Source organism: Thunnus albacares, chromosome 4 (assembly GCF_914725855.1).
Source record: "Thunnus albacares chromosome 4, fThuAlb1.1, whole genome shotgun sequence".
NCBI classification, from domain to species: Eukaryota; Metazoa; Chordata; class Actinopteri; order Scombriformes; family Scombridae; genus Thunnus; species Thunnus albacares.
Window position 1 is genome coordinate 22,583,262 of NC_058109.1, and position 12,966 is coordinate 22,596,227.

The window sequence follows — 12,966 nt, forward strand, 5'->3', positions numbered from 1 at the left end:
TATATGATCGAAAGCTCCAGATCAGTTACTAAATGGACTTTGTTCTCTCGACTAAAATCTCACAATATGTTTGATCTGTTGTTTTATATATAAAACATGTGTCAGCTCATACTCAAGGCTGATTTTCTGCACAATTTTCTGTCGCTTTTGAAGGAAGAGTCAGATCTTTGCTTTCACTTGTAAAAACAAGGCTTCTATTTTCTGAAAGTTTGCGCAACATTTAATGACTGTTATAATGCATCTGTTCCTCACATGTATGCAATACAGCCTCCAGGTGTTTGCTTTTAAGTTCTGGTTACAAAACCATGAGTCACCCGTTTGTATAATACTGTCGAAGCTAGGTTAATTCATGGACACATGCATTTCTCTGTTCAAAGGAAGTGATATACCTTTAGCCTCTTAGCTCCATGAACTACACCCACCACTGTGCACACATGCTTAACTCACAACAGTATCTGTGGATTGTCAGGTCTGTTCCTGGCTCTGTGGGATGGGGGCAGAGCAGATGCTGTGACAGGAAGTTACTAACATGGTCCAGATGTGAGGACAAGAGACCACCTCCACACAGCTGGAAAATGAGGATGACTACAGGCAGCGACTGCTGACATACACAGGATAAAGGATCCCTGTTCTGAAGAAAGCTCAATCAAAAAGGTATTATCATGCACAAGTGTAAATCAAATACAAGGTTTCTTGCAATGTTGTGGTGCCTGTCCTGCTGTGCATGTCCTCACGCACTAGCGGAAGTTTGTTTAAAACTATTTTTTAAGTGTTAGACTTATAATGAAATGAATACAAGGTTCAAAATAATTCAGATGTTTTGAATTAAAAGGGATATATCTCCAAGAGTCCAAATATTTCCTGAAGTAATCCTAAAAGGGAATAATTCAACTTGTGCCCCCTTGTGTTAAAATGAGGCAGTGCAACAAAAAGACAAAAAAAAGCTGCCTGGGAGCCACTATGCTGACAACAGTGCTTTTTTATTAATTCACAAGCATGAATTTTACTCAGAAATCTAAAGTCAACATTGAAAATAACAGAAAAATACAAAAGTGTACGTGTAAAAAAAAAAAAAAAAAAAAAAAAAAAAAAAAAGAATGAAAGAATTAACTTGCAGCTTTCAGATTAAATCAGATCTGATTATTGGATTATAAAAGAAGTAATCTAATGCAACACATTAGTGCATTTATCTGTATGATGTCCATGCAGGAAATCCAAAGAGAGAAACAATGACTAACAACATAAAGGACCTTTTTCACCATAACTACACAAAGGCACCGAACAATGAAAACACTTAACAGGATCCATCTATACAGGGATATTTAAGGGTTGTTTGGGTTTCCATTAATAGAGTTTTCTCTGTCTGGACTGAAGACCTCCAGAGAGCTGCATCTACCTCTGAGCAAAGTGACTTTTATGTCTCCCCTGTCTGCGGGTTTCACAGTCCATTAAAGACGGTCGACTAATCCTCATCTTCCTCTTCATCAATTAAGACCATCTTCCGTCTACGCTTCACAGGAGCGGAAATATCCTCCTGGTCTGAATCTGCGTCACCATTTTTATCCAGATCCATCGCAGCGGTGGAGTCACCCTCTGTAAAGACGGCACTGTGTTAATCAAACGCTGAAGTACAGTCATGATTAAACACCTCTGCTGGCAGAGATCTATTATTGGTCCTGGACTGCTGTGGTACAGATGTAAAGTGAAATAAGGAATGAAAACTTTATCCAGTTATACTTTGAGCCTTCAGTTTTCTAGCTGGGTAGGTACCCTATTAGTTCTTCTAAAAGCAGCAAACATGAAAAACTTTTAGTTCCAACAGTGAGAAATACCTTCCTCCTCCTCATCATCATCATCCAGCACTCTGCTTCTTTTAGCTGAAGTCTTTTCTTGGGACCTGATATGAACAGGAACAGAGTTAGAATTTAGAAGATTTACTGTAGAGGTAAAAACAGACATTTCTGGGCTGCAGTTTGGCTTATTGCTCAAAAAACAAGGAGTTGATACGTCACCTCTCAGCTGTACTGTCTGTATCCTCAGTAGGGGTGACATCTGACACAGGAGCTTAAAAAAAAAAAAAAGAAAAAAGGGAGCAAAGTTATCTTAATCCAAAATGCTGAGCCTTTAGTGCTTTATCAACACCTAAAAGTGAACACATCATATTTCTTTTTCATCCGTCTCGTTTTTTTTTTTAAATAAAAGCGTACCAGAGCAAATGTCTGAGTTGTAATACACGGAGAATCTTACCATCACTTTATACTGTTTACAAGATGTTACACTTTAATTTTTAACACCTGCGTGTTTCTCACTTTCAAAACCACATTCTTGGCTACTTCACTAGACACAACAGGCTATTATGTGCACTGAGTAACTTAACACTTACTTACGTGAGCAAACTGTAATTAAATGGTGTAATTTGAGACAAGACAGAATAAGAAGCTTCTACACATACCTGTATGCTCTGTGGTGTGGTGTTTCCTCTTGCGTGCCAGCAGCAGTGCTCTCAGAGCTTGTGCTCTCTGTTCACCTGAGTTCTCCTCCTTCTCCTCCTCCTCCTCCTCCTGGGGTTCTTCGGTTGGACTCCCATGTCCCTCCAGGTCCTCTCCACCTTTAGGTTCGTCCTCTCTCGGACTAAGAGCTGCAGCTGCACTCCGGAGCTGAGATGAGCTTATCTTTGCTGGGATTCTCCAAAAGGTCTCCTGGTTACCAAACAATGAAGAATAACTGTCATTAATTTACGTATATGTACAATATAAGCCATATAGTATTTTACCATCAGGTGTTTTTTAGTTAATCTATAATTTAGAAATTTTCAGCATTTGCACCTGTTCATTTGCAGGTGCTCGCATCCCAAGTTTGCGCAACAGCTTCTGGAATCTTTTGTTCTCCATCGCATCTTCGTTTGCCTCAGTCAGAGGGACAAGTGGCACCGGCTGGGACAAGCCTGATGAGTGCACAACATCATGTATTTCAACTGACTAAACACCACTAATTACAATGAGACATTCACACAACACTTTTTTCAACACAGTTTTTCTAGGACAAATTTAAAATACATTTCAAGGAATACTTCCACGTTTTTTGACAGATGAACTTACCATCTTCATCACGGTGAAGTGCCGTTTTATTCAGGCAATTCTGTAGCCACAACAAGGGTCCTGACATGCCTGTAATTAAAAAAACAAAACAAAATGAAATTGATCCTAAGAGTCCATAATACAGGAAAATCTGTGTACACACCAAAATCTGTAAGCTTTACATCATACTTCATCTAACAATAAGAGGTTCTGGTAATCATATTAAATATTTACAATTTCACTATTTCCAAATATCCATTTAAATCAAGTGTAGTCCAGCAGAAAGCACAGACTGCAAATTGTGAAAAGTGTTCAGGGCGGTTTTAGCTCACCTTCCTGATGTAGAGTAGACACCATGGTGCCTACATCAGCTCTCCTCTCTACTGTTGACTGCAGGCTTTGGCTCCTTCTTCTGCCATTTTGTGATTCTTTTCTCCCCCGCTCTTCCTCTTCTTCTTCTTCTTCCTCTTCTTCCTCACTCTCTTCAGACTCATCCTCCTCATCATCTCTTTCCTCAAGATCATCTGGAAATTCTTGCGTTAGTCCAGATAGGAACTCTTCTTCAGTCTGTGGCAGAAAATACAGTTCAGAAGTGAAGTGAAGTGAAGTCCTGAGAAAACATCTGCTGATGGATTTTCAGCAAAATATTACATATGATGATTTTGTTTGACTTCATGTGTGTCTGTCCTATTACTTTTTACCTCGATACTTTGGGCACTATGTGTTATATATCTCACACACAGTTCTTTCTATATTGATGTAAACCATCTCAAATTAAAAGCTGAGATGTGTCACTTTAATGTAGTATCCATTAATGCATTTCAAAAAAATCAGTAACTTTCCAAATATTATTTTGAGGCAATATACTTCTGTTTGTATCAGTGGCATAACTGTCTCAATTTGTTCTACGGTCTTACTGTAAAAGATCAAAGAACAACTAAAATAACTTTACCATTCCTTTTCCAGAACTCTTCGATTGAGCACTACGACTCCTCTTCTTGTAAAGTTCTCGTCTCTCAGACACCAGACCCATACTGAGCAGCTTGTCCACCACACGTGCACGAGAGCGCTTGGCTGTAATCTTCTTCAGGATATTACCCAGCACATCTGTGGAAAAACATACAATCAGTTTTATCTACTAAAGAGACAAATGAATGACATCAAATGAATGAGGTACAATAAGAGGCTACTGCATTCTCCTGTCACGGTCTACATAATGATGATATGGCATTCAACATGTACCGTCAGAGTCTTTGTACTCCTCAAAGAGCATCTGCAGCTCCTCCTCCTGCTCCTCAGTCCAAAGAACAATCTGGGTACCTTTCCTTTGTAAAAGAAAGACAATCCCTTTAACAACGGTCTCAACATATGAAGTATATATAGATTACAAACCAAACCATTCTGCAATATATAACATATTACTCAGTATGTCCATACATACTTCTGCTTCTTCAGTTCTTTAGCGTTGTCCACCAGTCCCATATGCACCAGCTGTGTCACTACCTGGCGTCGAGTGCGGGTGGTATTGCTGAGTAATGGCAGCAGGGTCTCCACAATGTCTGGCACTAAGAGTCATTAGTCAGTGACAGAATTTAGACTTAACTACACATTGTGCAACTGCATCTTATAATAATACAACATACAGAAAAGATGTGCAAATGAAAAAAAAAGCAAGCAGACCTTCAGAGTGACGGTACTCTTCATAAAGATTGCGCAGCTCAAGTTCCTCCTCTTCAGTCCATGTTGGTTTCTTTCCCTTTCTGACATATTTAGGTGAATGAGATGCAAAATTTCAAATTGTAGAACATAAATTAGACTTTGCTATTTTGTATGCCTTACAATTTTACACAAATGCATATTTTCCTTGTAACTAGGTAACAAAGGTCAGCTTGACATGACACACATCGGTAAAAAAGAAATACAAAACATTGAGAACACCAACCCGTCATTGCTGTAGCCTTCAGTCATCTCACGTACAGCCCCCACATTTTTCCAGAACAGCAGTTCAACATATGCTTTGTTGTTTTGTGCTGCCAGTGAAAAGAAACGGTTCAGCACATACTTGGCAAAGGTCACTAGTTCCTGTGAGGGAGAGAAAGAAACTAAGCTGATGTGTCTAATCTACAGTTGACCTTACATCACCAACGGCTTGCTTGACAACAGTAAATGTATTTCGCTCCTCATGTTGTTACTGTACCTTGTAAGCAGCTGCAGCGGGGTCGCTCAGGATCTTGTTGAAGAGGTGGAAGACTGACAGCTGGAAGAGCTGGGCGTCCATTTTGAGTTCGACTGCCAAGCGGTGCAGCATGCGAGCGATGCAGTGGTTTGTGTGAGGTGTGTTTTTTGAGTATGATTTTAAAAGGTGGAGGTAGGGACGCACAATACTGGGGTTGGCAAACCTGTGAGGGAAGAAGAGTAACATGCCCCATTAGGAAGGTCACAAAATGTTTTAGCAAATAAACTCAAAAGTACTATTTGGTTTGCAGTGGCAGATTTCTGTCTTGAAGGTTATTATAACTCTTCCTCACTTTTTGATGAAGTCTAGAAAGTTGAACTCTGTTTCAGAAACCTGGACAGACTCCAACTCTTCCTCTTCCAACTCTAACACTGCATCATCGTCCTCCTCTACCCCAGGCTCAGGAGGAGATGACCCTGAAATTGGAAAGGCACAGTTTAAATGCTGCACAGATATTATAGAACAAAAGGTCACATAAACATAAAATTAAAAAACCTACTTGGCAGGTTGGCATGCAGTATCTGCTTGAGGAGTTCCAGTTCCTCTTCGGGTTCCACATCAACTGAACCAAACACATCTCCCTCCGGCCACACCTCCCTGAGTACCATAAAAATAAAATCTTGAATATTTATTTAACTAGACTTCCTTGATTGGTGTTACAGGTTGTTACAGTGTGTTGAGTCTCACTGACCTGGCAGCACGCAGCAGTGCCAAAGCTTCTGGTCCCAGTCGTGCCAGCAGGGAATCCTGCACCCGCACCATAGCTTCAGTCCGCTGCTCCTCAAGCGGAGTTTCAGATGTGGCATCGAATGGCACGATGCTTTCGGTTAAAGCCTCTGACAACTGCAGACAGTGGACAGAGAGGTGATGTTGATATCTTGATGAAATACTAAATCTGTAAAGTTTTCATTAAGGTCTAATTCACTCTGAGCTTTGTGGACAATAGTTTTGCCTTTACAATGCAACAGTAAAATTTTACAAAAACATTTTTACCACCGTCACAGAATGACCCAGTCAGCTAACAGTATGTCTTTATTAAAGATAAGTGCTTAATACCCAATTAGGAATGTACTACCTGAAAATCCAGATTGTATTATTTCTTTTTAAAATTAAATGGTTAAAGCCCTGAAACATCTTTCTCAAGAGGCTCGCTAAAGGGGATCCTTATTATGGAACTTAAGAGAACCTCTTTGAAGCCAAACACACTTGTGCAAAATCTGCCCTCTGACAATCTCTCTCTAAAATTAAATAAATCCAGCCAAGATGATATAGGCTCTCTGCTCCGTCTCTGAGGTACATTTTCACACTGACCTGAAACCCCGTAGCCTTCAGCTCTTCCTCCACAATCTTCCAGGTATCTGCCAGGGCTTCTGGACTACTTTCTGCAGCTGACGGCTTTTTTTCACCGCGAGGCTTTCTCCGTTTCACTCGCTTTTTCTGTAGAGTTAACAGAGTTAGATATGAAACATTTTAAACAGGTACTAATGGCAAAAATGTACACAAATTTAGCACAAGAACCTACCTGAACCATCAGACTTCTGCGACCTTTGCAGAAGCGTTCTAACATGCGCAAGAAGAGATGAGTTGACTCCACCAAGTCTTTAAGGTAGGAGTGAGGCTGTCTGGTTTCATCATACTTCCTCAGCAAGGTCAGGAAAATCTCTCTGTATTCCATCAGGTAGAATATGTTACCTAGGAGGTGAAGGTAAATAGATGAGGCAAAACTGTATTTCATTTGAGTTTAATTGGTGCTAAAACAGGCCATAATTCAAATTTCAAAGCTAAAACAAAGAGCACTCTGTCTGAACTCTTACTTTTAATAACACTGCAGCTCTGACGGATGCTTTCATCATGTGAGTGGTCCATCTCGTTCACAGTCAGCAGTAGTTCCTGATATGCCTTTAACGCCAGGTGCATCCTAGAAAGAATACATGATATCAGTCTGCGACCAACTAACAGATTTGACATTTTTCTAACAACCTGCTTCCTAATGATCTTCTTACCTGCGGGACCAGGATGTGGCCTCTTTGCGGTCAGTGAGCATCATCTCATAGTAGTTGGTGATGTTGCGCTCAATAAAATGGAAAGCACGGACGGACATGGTCTCAGAAACTAAGTCGGCACGGAAACCGTTGCCCCGGTTGAAAGCCATGAAAAAGCTGAGCGCCCAGAGGTAGTAGGATTCATCATGCTGCTGAGCCTGCTCTCGAATCAGACTTTCCTGTACAGGAGACGAGAAAGAACAAGAAGCGCTCAGGGTGTTACACTTTCTGTTGTATACAACATGTCTTGTGAAACTTTTACAATATTGGTCCACAACTGTTCACAGCAAATAAAAAAAAAATCTACTTGCAATAAGAGTCACCTTTCAAAAATGTAATATTTTAACTGAATTAATCAAATAAAAAACATGATTTGTATGGACCCTACTTTCATTAAAAAATTTTAAAAAATTAAACCAACAGTAAATAAAAACTGTAACTGTTGGGGTGGATGGTCTGGGTGGAAATCAATATTAGAAACAGAAAGGGAGCTTAATGGAAAAATTAAGAAATGCACTGGGCCATACTGCATGATTTCTCTTAAAAAATTGGAGGTTGTGTATATAATAGGAGGAAGCCCAGATGAAAATAAAGTGTTTGAAGTGTCTATGAAGTAAAAAACAGAGACAGCTATTACAAAAAACAGCCACACTAGCTCATTGAATCATTCTGCATAACTGGGAGGGATATTACTGCAAAAATTGATGTTTTTTGTATCAGTTCACAGCACATTATCTGTGCATATCCAAATAATGCATTTGTATTCGTTAACACCCCTATTGTATACAACTCATCGGGAGTCAAAAGGAGGCAGCGTGGTATTGAGTCTGTGCTACAAAGAATGAGTCATTCATGTTACAGTGACTAACCTTGACAAGGTACATGAGGCGATTGTAGCAGTTTTCCAAAAAGTCCACACAAAACTCTCGCAGGAAGAGTCGAACATTTAAGGCCGAGCGGCGTTTGTCCTTACACTCCTGGGCCTGTCGGTTCCTCCTGGGAACACGTCTCACTGCTTTGCCTGTGTCATGAGTATAGTTTTTGAACTAAAAAAAAAAGAAAAAAAAAAAGACACAGATTCATGATTATGAGATCACCAATCCTAGTATTACAGATAAGGTATAGGAGTTGTACTACTCACATTATGAATATTTCTGTGATAAATCACATCTTTGTCTGCGATTGACTTGAGGCCTTTAACAACAAAGGAGCCTCCGAAGCGAGAGTGTCTGAAAGAAAAACATCAAGGCACAGTCAAGCAGAATAGAATATAAACATAGATAAATAGATAGATAGATAGAAAACAGTGAGGTAGGTTAAAGAAACAAATGCAATTAAAGGCTATAATATGCACAATAACTAAATCGACTGACTCAAATATAAAAATATATTAAAAAATGATGAAAACTGAAATACATTTTATTCCTGGAGCAAAGAGTTAAGACTAGTCGTTCACCCATAATTCACATATTCTTTTGATCACTCAGGCACTGCAGCAGGTCATTCAGGTACAGGTGACTTAGATTGAGGTTTTTAAGAGGTTTAAGAGGTATGACGGCAATAAGAGCTTCTCTTTCTGTCTGGCAAATACTGCAAGTGGTGACTGGTGGAGGAAAAATCTTTTACATCCATTGCATCATCCTTTTACCAAAGTATATCTGCTTGCATGTACCTGGTTCCTCTGTATAACATACGAGACCGTTTCTCTGCAAGCTCCTTCTGCCTCAGTGCCTCCAGCTCCTGAGAGTCTCTGTGCTTCTCTTCTGCTGAGCGAGCTTGACCAGCGCTCACCAAAGCTTCCGGCGTCTGTAAGGAAAAAAAGGGAAAAATCTCAAACATAGAAAACAGCTGGTAATCTACTGTATATGTGTACCTCCCAAAAAGGGTTCTTCTGTCTAACCTGGTCTCTGAACATGAGGGAGATGATTTCCAACACATGCATACTCCACTGCTGCTCGCTCTGGGCCGACGCCAGGAACTTGACCAGGTCATCGAAACCGCTCATGTGAATGGCCCACAGCAGCCTGTCATGGACGCTGGCATCATCGTCCACTTTCTACATCAGGAGGAGAGACAGAAGTTAGGGAAGGAGGAAGTAAAGGAGAGGAAATGGGTAAATGGAAGAGCAGTCCCGTATAGGCACGGTTTAGCTCTCCCTCTTTAAAAATCATGTTGGCACTCGTGTTAAAGTCAGACCTTCTCCTCACAGGGATCCGCAGGTACATGAAGCACATTCCTGACCAGCAGCAGAATCCTCTCTATAAGCAAGTTATCCTCCTCCTGTCTCTGCTCCCAGTCCTGAAGGGGAAGGTGGAGTAGGGAGAAACAGCAAGAAAAGCAGAAACACATATGAATAAAAAAAATTTTAAAAAAGATTTTACTATTATAATCTTGGAAAACTTCAAGATTCAATCTTAGAAACAGGTCAAGTAAAAGTAGTGTTTACAAGTGAAACACTTACCAGTTGTAGAAGGTTGTACAATGTCTCACTTAAAACACCAAACACACTCTCACTGGCAAATGCCTGAAACCAAAGACAGATGACACTTATTATCATGTTTCACATGTACAGATAAACATGAATTGTTATAGTCATAACAGCAGAACTTATCCAACTCTTCAATATTCACTGTACAAATATTAATACATATAAGAAAATGTAGAGCTGCAACAATTAGTCGATTAATTGATTAATTGCCAATTATTAAATTACTCGCCAACTATTTTCATAATGGATTAATCGTTTTCAGTCATTTCTAAAGAAAAAAATTCTCTCTGATTCCAGCAAATGTGAATATTTTCTAGTTTATTTAGTCTTCTATGACAGTAAACTGAATATCTTTGAGTTGTGGACTGTTGGTCCAGACAAAACAAGACATTTGAGGACATAAACTTTGGCTCTGGAAAACAGTGACTGACATTTTCCCCCATTTTCTGATATTTTATAGACCAAACAACTAATCTATTAATTGAGAGAATAATCGAATTAATCAATAATGAAAATAACTGTTAGTTCCAGGCCTAAGAAAATATAAATAAAATATGGTATTACTGTTATAAAAGGGGACTATACCTCTTTATAGGCTTGTAAATGAGATGTCACTTGCAAAAAGTGATGTCTAAACACTGGGTCGTCAGGAACTTTACCAAAGCAAAGCATGGCAGGCTGAGTGAGATTGACCATGAGCCTGGAAAAAACAAAAGAAAACATGTGATTAAATATTTCTCTTGTAAATTAGCACACAATAATGTATAACAATAGTGGTACTGCAGTAACAATGATATAAGACTGTATTATGATATATTGACAAATATGTTGTTTGTTTCACCTGTATTATAAATATTCATCAACATAGATTTTAGGTTCAAGAGAGAAGTTTCATCTTAGGGTGTCTACCTGATGCAGCAATCAAACAAGGCCTTGTCTTGTCCATGCTGAGTGATGATAGGTAGAAGGTCATTCTGTACAATCTGGCCTGAACCCAGTTGCTGGCGGACATCACGGGTGTCATCTTCATGCCGTAAATACCGGATCAAGTCTTTCACACTCTCTGCAACAGAAACACAGGAGACAGTTAGCATAGGACTTGTGCAGATGCTTTTCTGCTCCTCATCCATAACATGAATATACAACCCATCCATCTGGTGATGCAGGAGAAACTGACTTAATATCTTTACCATCTGAAAACCACTCACCGACACAATCAGCTTCTTTATGATAGGTGTCTCCTTCCAGATAGCCAAGAGCACTGCACGTTGCCAGAAGCTCACAATTCATTCTGGGTAAGTCCATACACCATCAGCCAGCACAAAGATGAAGGTTCAATCTGTGTAATCAGTCATACAGTGAAACAGAGAAAAAGAGAAACTATGAAGAGAAGAAAGAAACTTATTTACTGTCTGAATCACATACAGAACAGGACAATCTGATCTTAAGTTCTAGCAGATCTACAGAGCATCACAACATGTTGCATCTATTGTGTCTACTGTGTTTTATGTGCAATTCTCAAGGACAAGGCCAATACAATCAATAGTCAATAATGATAGTAAATCTGCAGGGTCAACAAGACATGGAACATGATTGTGATTATTAGTCACCTAATGCAGGAGATCTCTAATTTTTCCTTGTCCAGGACCTCCAATTAGATGAGCATAAGACTGTACCCTGTTTGATTTCAGGTCACACAGGAATCTATATCAATATTTCTGCTGTTAAATATTATATAAGATAAATACAGAGTGTGTGTGTGAGTTAAATGACAGAACACCAAGGAAAGAGACTTTTCCTGGAGACCTCCTGCATCCCTTTCATGGGCCCCTGGCGGTCCCCCTGACCCCACTTTGGGAACCACTGTGATTAATACATCAACAACTATGTTTTAATGCACCACAAGTGTCTCGCCAATTCTGGTCACGTAAGCTGATTAAGGACTTTTGGGAAGTTGTAATATTTTAAGTGGGGTCTATGTATAATTATCTACAGATTACCTACATTTTTTTTAAACTTTTAACTGCTCCCTGTAAACTAACCGAAATCCCAGACTAAGCAAGCTGCCCCTAATGTTACATCCAATGACTCATTTGGTACTTTGAAGGACAATTTTGACTCAGCCGTGTTTGATTCTTGTTGAATAAACACTGTGAATCAAAATTAACTGAACTTTAAGGCAAGTCAATGTACAATTACTTACTGTTATTGTTAGGTGAACTATAAAGGCTTATATTAGTTAAAGTATCTGACACAGCACAGGACGGTTTTTCTACACATTTCTAAAGTAAATTAACTGATAGCTGTCGTTTTCTGTTACACTACCAACCAAACAGTTGACGCTAGCCGTGAAGTTAGTTAGCCGCAGTTCACTGACGGAGACCGCGCAACGACTTCAGTCTTGTTTTAGCAAATAAAAAAACAGCCTAACTAACTTACCAAATCAGTCAAATGCTGCTACTCTCCATCTGCCGTGTTCAGCAGCCGGTGTTGTTTAATGTTACGCCTCTTTTCTATCAGTATAACGTTTATTTCAGACTGTTGTGTCGCAGATCTGACAGGTCGGACAAGTCTCGCGCCAAGACAGCGAGCGAACACTCAGAGAGCGGATGTAGAATGTCGTCATCAATAGTGTACTTTATGTCCTGAGTTTGACATTTCAGGTTAACAGAACCAGAAAACTCCCGTCAAAACTCTGATAAAAACAACGAATTGGCTGTGTTAGGTTTACGAACAGAAGGTAAGATTAGATTTAGAGCCATGGTCGACGTTTTGGTGTGCCATAGTTTGAGAATTTAGTGGAATATACTTGCATTTTGAGCTAAAGACTCGCCTGAGAGGTTTTACTCAGGGATTAATTCCACAAAATACGTGGAGTCCCTCTCATAGGTCCCTCTTGCTGTATAATCATTTAGAGTAGTTTGGTGTTTAGTTTAGTTTGCTTGTCTGCCGTTGTTTTCTAACCCTCCTCGACATTTGTTAAGTGTTTATACATTTTTCTAATAAGATTTATTAAAAGAAACATTTTTTAAATTTAATGTAGATGGTATGCGCGTGATGTCACCGTGCAGGAGGCACCAAGGTTCGTCATTCACATGGAAAAAAAAACATAATAAATTTGGG

At 39.5% G+C, this 12,966-nt stretch overlaps 1 protein-coding gene across 2 annotated transcripts; it reads right to left on the minus strand.

The window, feature by feature from the left end:
* Positions 1-961: 961 nt before the first annotated feature.
* On the minus strand, positions 962-12,444 carry timeless (timeless circadian clock). 2 transcript variants are annotated; one of them, XM_044350158.1, is made up of 30 exons: positions 12,283-12,444; positions 11,052-11,182; positions 10,753-10,906; positions 10,429-10,543; positions 9,817-9,879; positions 9,552-9,653; positions 9,256-9,411; positions 9,028-9,161; positions 8,497-8,584; positions 8,225-8,401; positions 7,317-7,534; positions 7,128-7,231; positions 6,836-7,005; positions 6,625-6,750; positions 6,005-6,156; positions 5,813-5,910; positions 5,606-5,729; positions 5,275-5,476; positions 5,020-5,159; positions 4,758-4,837; positions 4,519-4,642; positions 4,320-4,402; positions 4,030-4,184; positions 3,410-3,644; positions 3,099-3,167; positions 2,826-2,944; positions 2,453-2,699; positions 2,013-2,064; positions 1,838-1,897; positions 962-1,595 (listed from the first exon to the last, which is right to left on the minus strand). In XM_044350158.1, exons 2-30 carry the CDS (start codon positions 11,146-11,148, stop codon positions 1,463-1,465), a joined length of 3,777 nt encoding a protein of 1,258 aa, XP_044206093.1. In that variant the 5' UTR covers positions 11,149-11,182; positions 12,283-12,444; the 3' UTR covers positions 962-1,462. The 2 variants fall into 2 exon arrangements, with proteins under 2 accessions (XP_044206093.1, XP_044206092.1); XM_044350157.1 differs by having other exon boundaries at positions 962-1,593; positions 1,833-1,897.
* Between the last annotated feature and the right edge of the window lie 522 nt (positions 12,445-12,966).